General features: G+C 43.3%; 1 protein-coding gene across 1 annotated transcript in view; it reads left to right on the top strand.

Annotated features, from left to right (window-relative positions):
• The window catches only part of LOC124716936 (zinc finger protein 622), a 31,055-nt gene extending 23,145 nt beyond the window's left edge, over positions 1-7,910 (top strand). Inside the window, exon 3 of the mRNA XM_047243516.1 lies at positions 6,590-7,910. Coding sequence (XP_047099472.1) covers positions 6,590-6,701 — 112 coding nt within the window. The 3' untranslated portion in view covers positions 6,702-7,910. The remainder of the gene's footprint in view (positions 1-6,589) is intronic.
• The last annotated feature ends 8,264 nt before the right edge of the window (positions 7,911-16,174 follow it).

Here is a 16,174-nt window from a genome sequence, read left to right as displayed (position 1 = left end):
TGGATATATAGAGACAAACACACGAAAAATTCACAACATAGCAGTCATCACCACTGAATCAGACAAATGAATTATGACAGAGCATACTCACTGAACAACCACTGTGAAAGCTAGGCAGCTACAATGAAGTTGTTGTTGTTGTTGTGGTCTTCAATCCTGAGACTGGTTTGATGCAGCTCTCCATGCTTCCCTATCCTGTGCAAGCTTCATCATCTCCCAGTATTTACTGCAACCTACATCTTTCTGAATCTGCTTAGTGTATTCATCTCTTGGTCTCCCTCTACGATTTTTACCCTCCACGCTGCCCTCCAATACTAAATTGGTGATCCCTTGATGCCTCAGAACATGTCCTACCAACCGATCCCTTCTTCTGGTCAAGTTGTGCCACAAACTTCTCTTCTCCCCAATCCTATTCAATACTTCCTCATTAGTTATGTGATCTACCCATCTAATGTAATTCTTCTGTAGCACCACATTTTGAATGCTTCTATCGTCTTCTTGTCCAAACTATTTATCGGCCATGTTTCACTTCCATATGTGGCTACACTCCATACAAATACTTTCAGAAACGACTTCCTGACACTTAAACCTATACTCGATGTTAACAAATTTCTCTTCTTCAGAAACGCTTTCCTTGCCATTGCCAGTCTACATTTTATATCTTCTCTATTTCGACCATCATCAGTTATTTTGCTCCCCAAATAGCAAAACTCCTTTACTACTTTAAGTGTCTCATTTCCTAATCTAATTCCAGCAGCATCACCCGACTTAATTCGATTACATTCCATTATCCTCGTTTTGCTTTTGTTGATGTTCATCTTATATCCTCCTTTCAAGACACTGTCCATTCCATTCAGCTGCTCTTCCAAGTCCATTGCTGTCTCTGACAGAATTACAATGTCATCGGCGAACCTCAAAGTTTTTATTTCTTCTCCATGGATTTTAATACCTACTCCGAATTTTTCTTTTGTTTCCTTTACTGCTTGCTCAATATACGGATTGAATAACATCGGGAAGAGGCTACAACCCTGTCTCACTCCCTTCACCACTACTGCTTCCCTTTCATGTCCCTCGACTCTTATAACTGCCATCCGGTTTCTGTTCAAATTGTAAATAGCCTTTCGCTCCCTGTATTATACACCTGCCACCTTTAGAATTTGAAAGAGAGTATTCCAGTCAACATTGTCGAAAGCTTTCTCTAAGTCTACAAATGCTAGAAATGTACGTTTACCTTTCTTTAATCTTTCTTCTAAGATAAGTCATAAGGTCAGTATTGCCTCATGTGTTCCAATATTTCTACGGAATTCAAACTCATCTTCCCCGAGGTCAGCTTCTACCAGTTTTTCCATTCGTCTGTAAAGAATTCGTGTTAGTATTTTGTAGCTGTGACTTATTAAACTGATAGTTCGGTAATTTTCACGTCTGTCAACACCTGCTTTCTTTGGGATTGTAATTATTATATTCTTCTTGAAGTCTGAGGGTATTTCGCCTGTCTCATACATTTTGTTCACCAGATGGTAGAGTTTTGTCAGGACTGGCTCTCCCAAGGCTGTCAGTAGTTCTAATGGAATGTTGTCTATTCCCGGGGCCTTCTTTCGACTTAGGTCTTTCAGTGCTGTGTCAAAGTCTTCATGCAGTATCGTATCTCCCATTTCATCTTCATCTACATCCTCTTCCATTTCCATATTATTGTTCTCAAGTACATTGCTCTCGTATAGACCCTCTATATACTCCTTCCACCTTTCTGCTTTCCCTTCTTTGCTTAGAACTGGGTTTCCATCTGAGCTCTTGATATTGATACAAGTGGTTCTCTTTTCTCCAAAGGTCTCTTTAATTTTCCTGTATGCAGTATCTATCTTACCCATAGTGAGATAAGCCTCTACATCCTTACATTTGTCCTCTAGCCATGCCTGCCTAGCCATTTTGCACTTCCTGTCGATCTCATTTGTGAGACGTTTGTATTCCTTTTTGCCTGCTTCATTTACTGCATTTTTATATTTTCTCCTTTCATCAATTAAATTCAGTATTTCTTCTGTTACCCAAGGATTTCTACTAGCCCTTATCTTTTTACCTACTTGATCCTCTGCTGCCTTCACTATTTCATCCCTCAGAGCTACCCATTCTTCTTCTACTGTACTTCTTTCTCACATTCCTGTCAATTGTTCCTTTATGCTCTCCCTGAAACTCTGTACAACCCCTGGTTTAGTCAGTTTATCCAGCTCCCATCTCCTTAAATTCCCACCTTTTTTGCAGTTTCTTCAGTTTTACGTAGAACACTAGTTTTCTTTCTCCTGATAACGATGTCCTCCTGAGTAGTCCCAGCCCGGAGACCCGAATGGGGGACCATTTTACCTCCGGAATATTTTACCTAAGAGGACGTCTTCATCATTTAATCATACAGTAAAGCTGCAGGCCCTCGGGAAAAATTACGGCTGTAGTTTCTCCTTGCTGTCAGCCGTTCGCAGTACCAGCACAGCAAGGCTGTTTTGGTTAGTGTTACAAGGCCAGATCAGTCATCATCCAGACTGTTGGCCCTGAACTACTGAAAAGGCTGCTGCCCCTCTCAGGAACCACACATTTGTCTGGCCTCTCAACAGATACCCATCCGTTGTGGTTGCACCTACGGTACGGCTATCTGCATCGTTGAGGCACGCAAGCCTCCCCACCAATGGCAATGTCCATGGTTCATGGGGGGGGGGGGGGGGGGTTAAAAGTATGGGCTAATTAATGATATTCAAAACACTGCTGAATTTTCCCAGATGAAATTATTTATTATTTTGAAAGTAAAAAATCAGAATTTTTATTTGTTTTGGAAAAATGTGTGTTACTTGTACGTTATTTGTTAAGGTGTGTGCCAAATTTCATGATGGTGCTCCGGTGAGAACATATTAAAATAAATTGTATTTTATTGGGTAAGTGCAGTACTTTGTGCATAGTCTGTAGGGATTTGGACTTTTAGTATGTCAAAAGCCAAATAAGGTTGTAAAATAACTATTTTTATTTAGTTACAATCAGTTTATTACATTATTAGATTTATAAACTTAGATTGAAATTCACATTTGGCTTTCCAGTGTTAACTGTTAAAATATTTCATCATTATAACAACGTATGCTCAAAAAGACTATGAATAATTTATTTTAATATACCTTCATTTTACATGTACATTAATATGAATCATCATTATTAAACAATCACGTAGCTGTTAAATAATAAGTGTGTTATTTGAGTGCCTTGCATAGAGAAATGTTTTACTCATCCTCAACAAGAAAGATGTTTATGCAGACAGACAATTTGTCAGTTGTCATGCCCATGTAGAACACAGCACAGTGGTTGCAGCTTAGTAGATCACATGACAGCCTTCTCAGATAGCCCTGAGTTTGATGAGAAAGGTGATGCTTGAGACTGGACTGGAGTAGGTGGTGGTGGTGGTGGTGGTGGTGGTGGTGGTGGTGGTAGGATATGTGGGATAGGCCTTACATCTATTTCTGTCACAGAAATATGAGGCTTGAGGTAAGGGGTTGGGTGGAAGAATAGAATAGGGATGGAAGTGGATATTGTAGATTCAGTGGGCAGCGAAGTACCAATGTAGGAGAGGTGGGAAGGATAGTACGTCGGACATTCCTCATTTCAGGGTACGAAGAGGGGCAGTCATAACCTTTGTGGCGAATGTGATTCAGTTGCTGAGGCCCTGGGTGGGTACTGAGTCACAAGAGAAACGCTCCTTTGTGACCGGACAGTGGGACTTCAGGAGGTGGTCGGTCACTGGAGAAATAAGGTACAGGATATCTTTTTCTGTACGAGGCTGGGAGGGCAGTTTTGGTCTGTGAAGGCTTGTATATTTGGAGAGGGATGCTTGTCACTACAGGTGTGACAGCTATTGGGGCTGGGCTTTATGGAAGAGGCTTCTTGGTATGGAATGGGTGGCAGCTATTGGAGCAGAGCTATTGCTGATAGTTTGTTGTGCATGAGATGTATAGGCTACTGCAAAACTAAAAGGATGGGCACACAGAAAGTGTGTTTTTCTTGGCAGGGAGAACTGGCTTTCAAAAACACAAGCTTTTCTTATGGTGAACTTTGTCCTTTTTCAATCACTCCAGGACCTGCACAGTTACACTAGGATCTGTTCCACCAGATTGTGCATGAAAAGCGAATGATGACTTTGACTGACTGAAGAAATTTACCTATCAGTTCAACCCAGGACTTTTTTGATAGAGCAAGTGTGTCTAAATGCTTTGTCAAGACTTGACTAATGAAATGTTTATTTAACGAGTTTGAAGGAATGAAATGCTCCACTCAAATTGGACCACTGCAAGCTAAAAGTGGCAATAGAATCTCTTCCATTTTATGGCACGTACACAGCCAAATGTCGTCATCCACAGATGGTAGGACTGCCAGAGGAAGACCCAGTAGTAATTGTGACCACCTCAGCCAACGAACATCAGACCGGGGGTATTAATATTTACAGCTTGAAGATGAACAGTTTATATGTGCTGGCTCCAGTGGAATATTTTGCTAATGCCAGCATCACTGATGGTCATGAAAAATGCTTAAGTTCTGAAATCCTTTTCTAGAAACTACATTGTCAACCACAGGTGAAATAAATAAATGAATGACTACAGTCCTCCACTAATCTTGCCTGTGTGTCATTTGGTCCACTGAGGTAAATACCACTGATGGTAATGAAAGACCAAATAAAGTTTCAGTTTACAATTCGATGATGGTACCAAATTAGTGACACAAAAGTGATATGTGGACAACCTATGATAGTACATTGTAAAGTTCAATCCGTTTAATCTGTACTGGTTTTGGAGAGTATTCAGAACTAAGTGCCAAGATAGAGGCCTCAACTTTAACATCTGTAAATAAGAGCACACAAGAAGCATCTACACAGCTAGGATGTGCTGTCAGTGGCAATGGGGAGGAGGAAGGTGAGGGTGTAACATCTTATCTATAATGAGATCATTGTAGGTGGAGCACTAGTTTGAATTGTGGAAGGAAATTGACTGAGCTGTTTTAAAGGAACTGCCTCAGAGGTCGTAGAAAACGTAAATCTGTTTGGCCAGATGCGAATATAAACTGCTGTCGTAAATAAGAGTCCAGTAATGCAACTTCCCACTGCACCATTTTGCATTGTTTCTGCTGAGACTCTCGGGATCCCATTTGCGAGATTGTGTTGAAAAAAACGGTCACGTTTTGACAAGTGTGATATTCATGTTCTACTGGCGAAGTGATGAGTATCAGCATTCTTGTGTCAGCTCACTTATTGCCCATAATTGATAAATGATTTGTGTGTTTCCGGACCTATGAAAATATTGTATTTATTTATTCTTTAGATACACCCACCACATTACAAATATTTAGACTTTTCTTATTATTTAACAGCCATTTGGTCCACTAATCGATCTACTCGTAGTATTGCAGAGATTTAATATCCACGGGACCAGCACTTCTTAATCCTCTTATACAGCCCCCTGCCCCCCCCCCCCCCCCCCCTGCCCCGCCCTCCAAGAAGAGAGACCTTAACTCTGCTGCAGATGTTCCTAGTTACTCTTGGTTGCTCACACAACTGACAATGATACTCAATTGAGCACTCAACCAAAATTGATGAACTGTTGCTTTCTGCTCTAGCAGTTCTATTACAAAATAAAAAGTTTTCAGCATTTTTATTAGTTATCTTCTGGTGACGGGCAAGTGTATTCTTTATACTTGCACAGTTTATAACTCATTCCTGCTCTTTTTACACCAAAATACTTTTCTATAAGAGCATTTCAGCGATGTGCTATGAAATCACACACATCTTTCAAAATTTTAGCAAATCTCGCAATTTTAGTTTCCATTAAACACAAATATTATTTCAATAAAATCATTATTTATTATGTGCAATACCATACATGGTGTAGGTGATGAAGTTCTTGGTGATAGTGTCTAAATTCTGTATTGCTACACCCTTTCATTCGTAAGGTCTGTTTCTCTCCAAATGCTGCTTTCTGAGAAATTTCAAATTGTAAGAAAAACAAATGTGTGGCTTACTGCCACCACCACAGAAATATTAATTACCTGTATATCCTTATAATTTCTCATCGATACAGCCTTCCACTGCTTTTCGGTGATGACCATACCAGATGCCAAGTTCTACTCTGTGCCTGGCATCGGCACATTCCCAGCTGAAACCAGAACCTGTGAAATATAAAATCCCTTTCCTCCATATAACATTAGCAGACTTCCTACAGTGAGACAATTGACAAGTGTCAACTATAGACTTGCAATTTTACCTTTGCACACACACCCTTAGAACCATGTTAACTGTCTTAACATGCAGGCCACTATACAGTCCTACCATGCTGATTCTTTGAGAAGAACAGCGTAACCAAGGAAAACACGGAAGGTGTGTGTATGGAGAAGGGATTGGTGCTCCAGGAATACGTATGTTTGTTTGTTAGCATGTTTGTGGTGAGTGTAGCATTTACTTCTTTCATTATTTGTATATTACAGCCAGGACTTCCAGATTGAATTAACATATTAACATTGAACACATACTACAATTAAATACTGGTTTATTAATTGAGATTTTTTTTTATTTATGTTGCAGGAAAGCGCGGGATATACATTACATGAAACGACTGCAAGCAAAGTACAGCACCAAACTGGGTATGCAAAACAACAAGCTGCAGAAGCACTTCCGGCCACAAGTCAACTTCTGAGATGTTGGGTGTCAGTTGGATCACTGCTGGAATGCCTTCAATTTTTTGTGTATGTCTAACTGAACAGTAATTGAGCTAAGATTGCTTTGAACTAGTGTGACAAAGTTGTGGGTGCTGCAGAGTCATCAGATGTGAGAGTGGTTTTTTTGTCTGTACAGAGCCATACTGTGCATTTCAAACAACAGCGCCCCCACAGAGAATATTTGAGACAGTGTTAAGTTTGCCATTCATGTGTAGTGTGACGAGTTGCAACCAGGATTTAAATATAAGTAGTTTTTATATTTGGACAGTGTAATTATCAAGCAGTTAAAAGTGTTTGCAACATTCTTTCAGTTAGTACCCTGAAGATGGGTTCTTATATTCTGAGCGGTACTCTGTCATATGTTACTTCTAATTGTTCATAGTAGTATCATTACGATTATGTTAACTGTGTTCACTTCTAATTCTTCATAGTTGTTTCATTACAATTATGTTAGCTGTGTTCACTTTTACATTACCTGAATTGTTGCACCTCAGTTAAGTAGCTGTACATGTATATATGAAACTGATGTATATCACATATTGTTTATTTATTGTGAGTGGAAATGTATGCTGAAAAACAACCCCCCAATCTGTAGACAAGGTGCTGAGCAGTAGGGAGATCATGGGCAGGTGGGGGGGGGGGGGGGGGGAGACACTTGCGGTCAGTAATTTGGTTACAGTGTTTCTCTTGTTTAGATCCTTATGTACTGCTTGTTGCATGAGTTGAATGGCCATATTTTTTACATATTTGTCGAACATGTTATTCAAAAATCAACCAATTGTAGGTTGTATTTTTTTTGGGGGGCTATTGTTATTCTGAATTGTGAAATCTTCAATTTTGGGTTAATTAGCACATTGGTTTTGGGTGCTTCTCATATTGTTAAGACTAATATGTGAGTCTGCAATGTTTATAAGTTAAGCATTTCACAAACTACTGCATTCCTGGTATGGGTGTGTACTTAATCTGTTTATAGTGTGTGTGTTGCTGAGCTGTGTGCAACACACGTTAGGAGGTGATAAATATTTTGAAAGTTTTTGTATGTGTAAAATTCATTCCTGCTATTGTATACTTGGTACATGAGACACAATGTGTTCCTGATATTATGGTTTCATTCACCAAATACAGGATTGATGATGGTGCTGATTGTCACATGGATGTCGTAATAAAGATGCAGAATTATTTTCGAATTGAATTTTTTATATGTATCTGATAACCTTTTATACTGTTTCTGAGAAGGAAACACTAAATAATGTGACCTGCTAAACCATCACTTCATAAGTCGCACTCAGAGTGCACTGGAAACTGCTGGAAGTCTGTCAAAACTAAAGAAGAAGAAGAAGAAGAAGAAGAAGAAGAAGAAGAAGAAATCTCCTGTAGAACATTGGCATGTTTAAGTTAAACATACAAAGATCTTGCTTTTGTTTTTTTTTTTATATATTGAAAGCACCTGAAGATCCATCCAGTTTATATGAAAATCCTTCTTTTGCAGTGTCACTCAACAACTAAATGGTGATGATAAACACAACTCCAAACAGGATCAGGACTTTCTCACATGAAAGTCTTGAGGAAAATAGCAAAATCTCATAAAATATCTTGAGAAATGATAAACCATGCTGCCCTCTCTTAATGGGCGTGTAATGTAAGAACTACCCTGGAGTGCAACAAATGGGTTAATTGTGTGTCAATGAGCTGTGTCTGTCATGGTCTTCATGCAGTTTCCAGAGTGCTTGAAACTCAGAGCTGATACGCTGCTTCAGACAGTGAGCTTCTGTGAAGTTTGGAAGGTAGGAGACGAGGTACTGGCAAAATTGAAGCTGTGAGTACGGGTCATGAGTCATGCTTGGGTAGCTCAGATGGTAGAGCACTTGACCACGAAAGGCAAAGGTCCCAAGTCTGAGTCTTGGTTCGGAACACAGTTTTAATCTGCTAGGATGTTTACATCAGCGCACACTCCACTGCAGAATGAAAATATCATTCTGGAGCCAGATTTTTGTACATTTGCCAGAACATCTGCTCAAAGTGAAAGTGGAAACACTGGTTTATTTACAAAAAGGAATGATGTAGAAGAAAATTCAGTTTGGATGGTGATCAAAAACATGTCCTGATGCTTAGTTAATAAGGCAAGTATTACAAGGACACAGTTTATTCACCTGTTAATGAGACTATATACTATTTCCTATTGCAGATATTTAATTTGTTGTTACACCAAACACACACAGAGCTGTAATCCATTTACTTTCCTTAATTATTTTTTCCATGAGATTATATTTGTGATATTGCATGTTATAATGATTTTAGAAGAAGCATATACCTTTTTGATACATATCAACATAAGAGTACACATGTCAACATAAGTATTAACTGTAACTACTGTAACACTGAATACTGTTGCGTTGTGGCAAAATTAAAGTTACATTTACAAGGAGGTGCCAAAAAACCTGTATTATTTTTTAAAAACTACATATTTTCAAACTGTTTGCAAAACAACCTTGTCCCCTTCAACATACTCTCCATTACTACTAATACATTTGTCCCACCAGTTCAAAACATTTTTTATGGTCATCTTTAGAAATGGCTGGCAGCTCCTCCCTTGGTTTTTTGCTTGATTTCTCCAATGTTGTCAAATCAGAGTCCTCACATTTCATGCATGGGAATAAGAAAGAGTTGCACGGAGCCAGGTCAGGCAAGTAAGGTGTGTGGAGCAGCGGAACCGCGCCATTTTTAGCCAAGAATTGTCTTAACAGAGACATCTGTAGGTGCAGGTGTGTCATTGTGGTGGAAGAACCAGTCTCCTGTCTGCCAAAAATCGGGTCTCTTTTGACGAACACAGTTGTGCAATCTTCTTCTTAACTTCTTAAAACGGTCTGTGAGCACAAGCTCTCAAATTTTTTCAATATTTTCCTTGATTTGAGCAGTTGATGGACAATCAGAATGAGGTTTGTCTTCAATTGACATGTCGCCATTTTTAAATCGAGCAAACCTATTGTACCTTGAGTCTTTTCCATAGCACCATCTTGGTAAGCTGTTTCAACAGTAAAACAGTTTCAACAACATTTTTACTGAACAGAAAACAATCCTTGAATACCAAATTGTAGGATAATGTTCTGCTTTTGTAGTGCAAAGTTCTACATCTACAGTCATACAGTACAGAAGGACAAACCATCCAAAATAATGTAGGAATTGCACACAATGAACAATCAAGTGTGCAGTGAGAGCAAATGCATAGCATTCAAGTGAAGCAGGAGCTGTATAAGGTTAAATGTGGTTGAATCACTGTGGGGAGATGCAGGTATGCAGCTGACCTCGCGATGGTATTGCCAACGTGTTGGTACGTTACTAGCGAGCTGTGTACGAAGTGTTTCTGGAATCCTGTTGGCAAATGATCCCAAACTTGAGATCTAGAGGAGTCCTAGGTGGCTGCCAATGTCTGCCAAATACATGCCAGGTGTGCAAACGGATCCAGGTCCGAAGACCTTTGGTAAATCAGTGCAGCTGGTGTCTTTCTGTTGTGTCTGGCTTCTTGGAAACTGAGGTGGATAGTAATAATATAGTTAATTAGAACACACCGAATACATAATACTTTGTTAATTACAACAAAACTTATCTTTGCTTACCAGGCGTAGCTGTAGCCATGAAACTGCACATGTGAGACTTGCAGTTCACAACACACTAAAGGAGTCACAATTACTGAGTGGAGAATTGATACAAGTTCAGAATGGACATACTGTTGCTTCACTACAGTCACTAGACAACATGAGTTCGTAGATACTTGTTGACACAGTTCTGATAGCACTGGTGCGTAGGCCAGTTCATGGGAGATGGACGTCTCTTCACTTCCTGACGGTCCGCACAGACTGTGACATGGTGAGTAGGCAGCACAACACCACCACTCCAACAGGAATTTCCTGAAAGTGGGCAGGATCCGACCTTGACCAGAACTGCACTTCTGGGCTCTGGCGATGCTACTTCGGTGCCGAGGTGTGGCGGTGGCACCTCAGATCTACGGGAGGCACGGATTCTTCCTAGCATCTGATTGGAGCCTCGTGACACTGCTTTGCTGTGCAGTATCTGTGCAGTGGTCACTTCGCTCTCAATGTCATCATAATTTCCTCATGACGCGTTCGCCAGTCACAGTGTTCAAATGCTAGCAGGCGCTGTCATCCGTGGAGACGAAGGCAGTGCTACCTGCAGCTCAGAACAATTACAGATGTCAGCAAATTACATCTCCACTGGTAACTGACACATTCAAATCTACCCCTATGGCTCGCCGTCTGCGAAGCCGTGGGGCTTGCCTTCGGGTTGTTTGTTTGGTTGTGGTAGGTTTAAAAGAGGGTGGGGAAGGACCAAACTGCTAGGTCATCGGTCCCTCGTTTCAATTAAAATAATTCCATAAGGGTGGGAGTAAAATAATCGAGACATACAAAAACACAGATGGAAGAGAGGAGAAAACCACAAGAATGACAGAAGGGCAACAAACACTAAAATGGAAAAAATCGGACAAGAAAACCACAGAGATGCAAGAAACGTGTAGAAGAGGTCAAAACAAAAGCTGATTACCATGGCTGGCTGACCATGAGAATAAAAAGAAGCCAGCCACTATGCTACACATTAAAACATCCACCCAAAAAGCACTAGGTTGGAGGACACACAGGGACAAAGGACATGCGCTAAAACTTAGATCAGATGATCCACCCTGACAAATCAAACATAAAACTTAATGAGCCGAAAAGATGGCATCAGATAAAATTAGTGGCAACGAGTCCGGTAACCACAGATTTCGTCGCAGGGCAAAGTGGGACAGTGCACCAGAATGTGGGCCACTGTCAACTGGGCATTGCTCCAACACTGAGGCGGGTCGGGTCTTCACGGCGCAGGAGGCAGCCAAGTGTGGCAAATGCGGAGCCAGCAGAGAACCACAGAGTCCCTGCGAGAGGCCTGCATGGAAGACTTCCACACATTCATAGTCTCCTTACTGACACACAGTTTGTTGTGCGTACTTTTATGCCATTCCGTCTTGCAGACCCGAAAAACCCTGCGGCGTAAGACAGACTACAGGTCAGTTTCGAAGACACCCATCTCCAGACGCAGTTTCCACGTAGACTGTTTGGCTGGCCTGGGATTCAGACATGTCCTGTGGTCCACACAAGCACCTCTGGACGAAGGGGCTGTTCCAGGGCATAAATGGACTCCTGAATGGACACTACCAAAGGATGGCGATGGTAGCACTGGTCGATAGCTTGTAGGTTGTTCAAGGAGTCAGTACATAGGAGAAACGACTCACGAGGGCATGAGCGGATGTGCTCAAGAGCATGATACATGCCAGCTCTGCAGTGAAAACACTGCAGCTATCTGGCAAGGAGTGCTGTTCAGTATGTCCTCCATGAACATACACAAAGCCTACGTGACCATCAGCCATCGAGCTGTCGGTGTAAACCACTTCATGGCCCCAGTACATGTCAAGAATCGAGAGGAAGTGATAGCACAGAGCTGCAGGTTTAATGGAATCCTTAGGGATTCCCAGAAGAATCTGCATCCTAGGTGTACACCATGGAGGTGTACGTAAATGGACCTCGAGGAGGGGTGGTAATGGGAAGGACTCCAGTTCAGACAGAAGGGACCGGACAAGAGCTGCAATCATAAGCCCTGACCCGGGCCGCGGATGCGGGAGAAGAACCGTTGTGGGTGGGAAAAGGAGACAGTAATTCAGATGTGCAGGAGAACTATGAACATGTGCAATGTAACTGGCGAGCAGTTGTGCATTCCTAATCTCCCATGGAGGGACTCCGGCCTGTACCAGGACACTGGTCACTGGACGTCCTAAAAGCTCCCATCACTTGGCGAATGCCACAGCGGTGCACTGGGTCGAGTAAACACAATGCTGAGGGCACCGCTGAACTGTAAACCAAACTCCCATAGTCAAGGTGGGATTAAACAAGGGCTCTGTAAGGCTGCAGCAGCATAGGTTGATCTGCACTCCAGTTGGTGTCAGGCAGTGGAGGGCATTCAGGTGCTGCCAGTACTTCCGCTTAAGCTGACGTAAGTGAGGAAACGAAGGCAATCGGGCATTGAAAACCAGTTCTAAGGATCGATATGTCTCCAGTACAGTGAGTGGATTGTCATTAAGGTAAAGTTCTGGTTCTGGATGAATGCATGACACATGACTTCGCATCTGAAAACTGGAAGCTGTGGGCAACAGCCCAAGACTATGCCTTGTGAATGGCTCCCTGTAGGCACCACTCAACAATGCCAGTACTGGAGGAGCAGTACGAAATGCAGAAGTCATCTGAATACAGAGAAGGTGAGACCGATGGCCCTACAGCTGCTGCTCGACCATTAATGGCCACTAAAAACAGAAGGACACTTAATACGGAGCCCTGCGGACCACCATTCTCCTGAATACAGGGGGAACTATGGGAGTCACCGACTTGGACACGGAAAGTACGGAGCAACAGGAAGTTTTGGATAAAAATTGGAAGTGGCTCCCGGAGACCCCACTCATAGAATGTGGCAAGGATATGATGTTGCCAGGTTGTGTTGTATGCTTTACGTAAGTAAAAAAAGACAGCAACCAGATGTTAGCATCTGGAAAAGGCTGTTCGGATGGAACACAAGATTATCAGTGGTAGAGTGACTGGTGGAAGACGCCCTGACATGACGGAGCCAGTAGGCCACGTGACCCCAGGACCCAACCCAATCACTGACACACCATACGTTCCAGCAGCTTACAAAGAAAGTTGGTGAGGCTGATGGGCCGGTAGCTATTCACATCAAGTGGGTTTTGACCAGGTTTGAGCACTGGAATGACAGTGCTCTCCCGCCATTGCAATTGAAAGACATTGCCCCAGATCCAGCTGAAGATGACAAGGAGATGTTGCTTGTAGTAAGACGAGGAACGTTTAATCATCTGACTGTGGATCCGATCCGACTCAAGAGCTGTGTCGGGGCAATGTGCAAGGGCACTGAGGAGCACCCACTCTTCAAATGGGGTGTTATAGGGTTCACTGTGGCATGTAGTGAATGAGAGGACTTTCCTTTCCATATGCCGTTTGAGGGCACAAGAGGGTAGGGGGTAGGTCTCTGATGCAGAGGCTCGAGCAAAGTGCTTGGCAATGGCGTTTGCGTTGGTAGATAACACGCCATTTATGTTAATGCCAGGGACACCTGTTGGCGTCTGGTACCCAAAAACATGTCTGGTATTCGTCCAGGCTTGAGAAGGTGACGTATGGCACCCAATGGTCAAGATGTACCTCTCCCTACTCTCCTGTTTCTGTCTTTTTATAAGCTGGCAAATGTGTGCACAGAGCTGTTTAAAGGCTGTTAGGTGCTCTAGGGAAGGGTGCTGCTTATGTTGCTGAAGAGCTCACCAACACTCTTTAATTGCCTCAGAGACTTCCGGTGACCACCAAGGTATTGACTTTCGTCGGGGGCACCCTAAAGAATGAGGGATCGCATTTTCCTCCGCAGAAATGACAGTTGCAGTGACCTGCTCAACCACAACATCGATGACACCATGTGGGGGAGATTCAACGGTGATAGTAGAGGTAAAGGCTTCCCCATCTACCTTTTTGAAAGCCCAAGTGGGTAGGCATCTGTGGGCATGACACCAGGGGAGTGACAGGAGGATGGGGATGTGGTCACTACCACACAGGTCACCATGTGCTCTCCAGTGAATAGATGGGAGATCAGTGACTGAATATGTGCCATGTGCCTCACTGAAATGTGTGGGGGCACCTTTATTTAAGAGGCAGAGGTCGAGCTGTGACAGTAAATTTTCAACCTCCCTACCTCGGTCAGTAAGCATGACGCCATCTCACAAGGGGTTATGTGCATTAAAATCTCCCAAAAGTAGGAAAAGTTGGGTCCTGTAATATCCCTTATAGTCACAGAGGGCAGGGATCTGCATTGCCAGGAACCAGGTTTCCTGGAGGGCAATGTAGAAAGCAGGTGTAAAGCTTAACAGTTGCCATAGCTCGGCCAGGTGGTGGAAAAAACCGCCGCAGTTCCACTGGAGGATTAAGTAATCGTGAGACTGGGAAGGCATGAAACACTCAATGAGGCAGTCTATGCCTCGGAGTCATCTGCTGCCACCAGATGTGTACCTGTGCAATCGACATCCATTGTGCCTGAGGGCCCAGCAAGACCTAGGTCCTCACCGGACGCCAGAATCTCCACCTCACCCTCAGACACAGAGTTTGTGGGTAGTGGTGGTGGGGGTGCCACCACAGTGCCTTGGTTCTTGGGGGTATTTTTCTTTTTAGGGTTCTCCTGCTGCTCCTTAGGTTTGTCTGGCTGGGAGGGCTTCACTGATTCCATCTCAGGGACTGAGGAGGAGTGTGAAGCCCTACAACCAGCTCCCTGTGGTTGGTTCAGCCACTAGTGGGTGTCAGCTTTGCCACTGGCGGGAACCTGGGAAGGGCGTGACCCAAGGGATCCCATCCTGGCGAGAGGAGCTGAAGAAGATTTACACTTCTCCGCCTGAGAAGTGGGGACTGACATCCCCGATGGTTGGGGGGGGGGGGGGGGGGCGGGAGTGCTGCTCCTGAAGTAGGCTGTGCAGGAGCAACAGAGAGGAAAGTGCCCCCCCCCCCCCCCCCCATCAAGGGGGCAGATGGAGCTTGATGGGTCTGAGAGCCAACTGTACACAGCAGAATGGAAGATGGTAGAACCGTTGTTGTAGCGGTGGCGTAGGTTGACTTCATATGCACAGGATGTAGCCTCTCATACTTTCTCTTAGCCTCAGTGTAGATCAGTCTGTCCAGGATTTTGTAATCAATTATGTTTCTTTCTTTCTGGAGAATCTTGCAGTCTGGTGAGCAAGGCGAATGGGGCTCTTTGCAGTTGACACAGATGGGAGGTAGGACACAGTGAGTATGGGGATGTGAAGGACGTCCACATTCCCGACAGGTGACACTGGAAGTACAGCGGGAAGACATAAGGCTGAACTTCCAGCACTTAAAGCACTGCATTGGTGGAGGGATATATAGTTTTATGTCACAGTGGTAGACCATCACCATGACCTTCTCGGGTAACGTGTCACCCTCAAAGGCCAAGATGAAGGCACTGGTGGCAGTCTAATTATCCCTTGGACCCCAGTGGACGCACCAGACGAAATGGACACCTTGCCGCTCTAAATTGGCACACAAAGGACTGCAAAAGAAGGTCCCTGTGGAATATGATACCCTGGACCATATTTAGGCTCTTATGGGGCGTGATGGAAACAGACACATCCCCCAGCTTGTCACAGGAGAATAGTGCCTGTGACTGGGCAGAGGATACTGTTTTGATCAAGACCGACCCTGACCGCACTTTGGACAAGCCCTCCACCTCCCCAAACTTGTCCTCTAAATGCTTGACAAAGAACTGAGTTTTCATTGACAAGAAAGATTCCCCATCAACTCTTGTACATACGAGGTACTGAGGTGAGTAAGCTTCGCTGCCATCCTTAGCCTGG

This window comes from Schistocerca piceifrons, chromosome 9 (genome assembly GCF_021461385.2).
Source record: "Schistocerca piceifrons isolate TAMUIC-IGC-003096 chromosome 9, iqSchPice1.1, whole genome shotgun sequence".
In the NCBI taxonomy this organism is placed as follows: domain Eukaryota; kingdom Metazoa; phylum Arthropoda; class Insecta; order Orthoptera; family Acrididae; genus Schistocerca; species Schistocerca piceifrons.
This window is presented reverse-complemented; position numbering and strand designations above follow the sequence as displayed.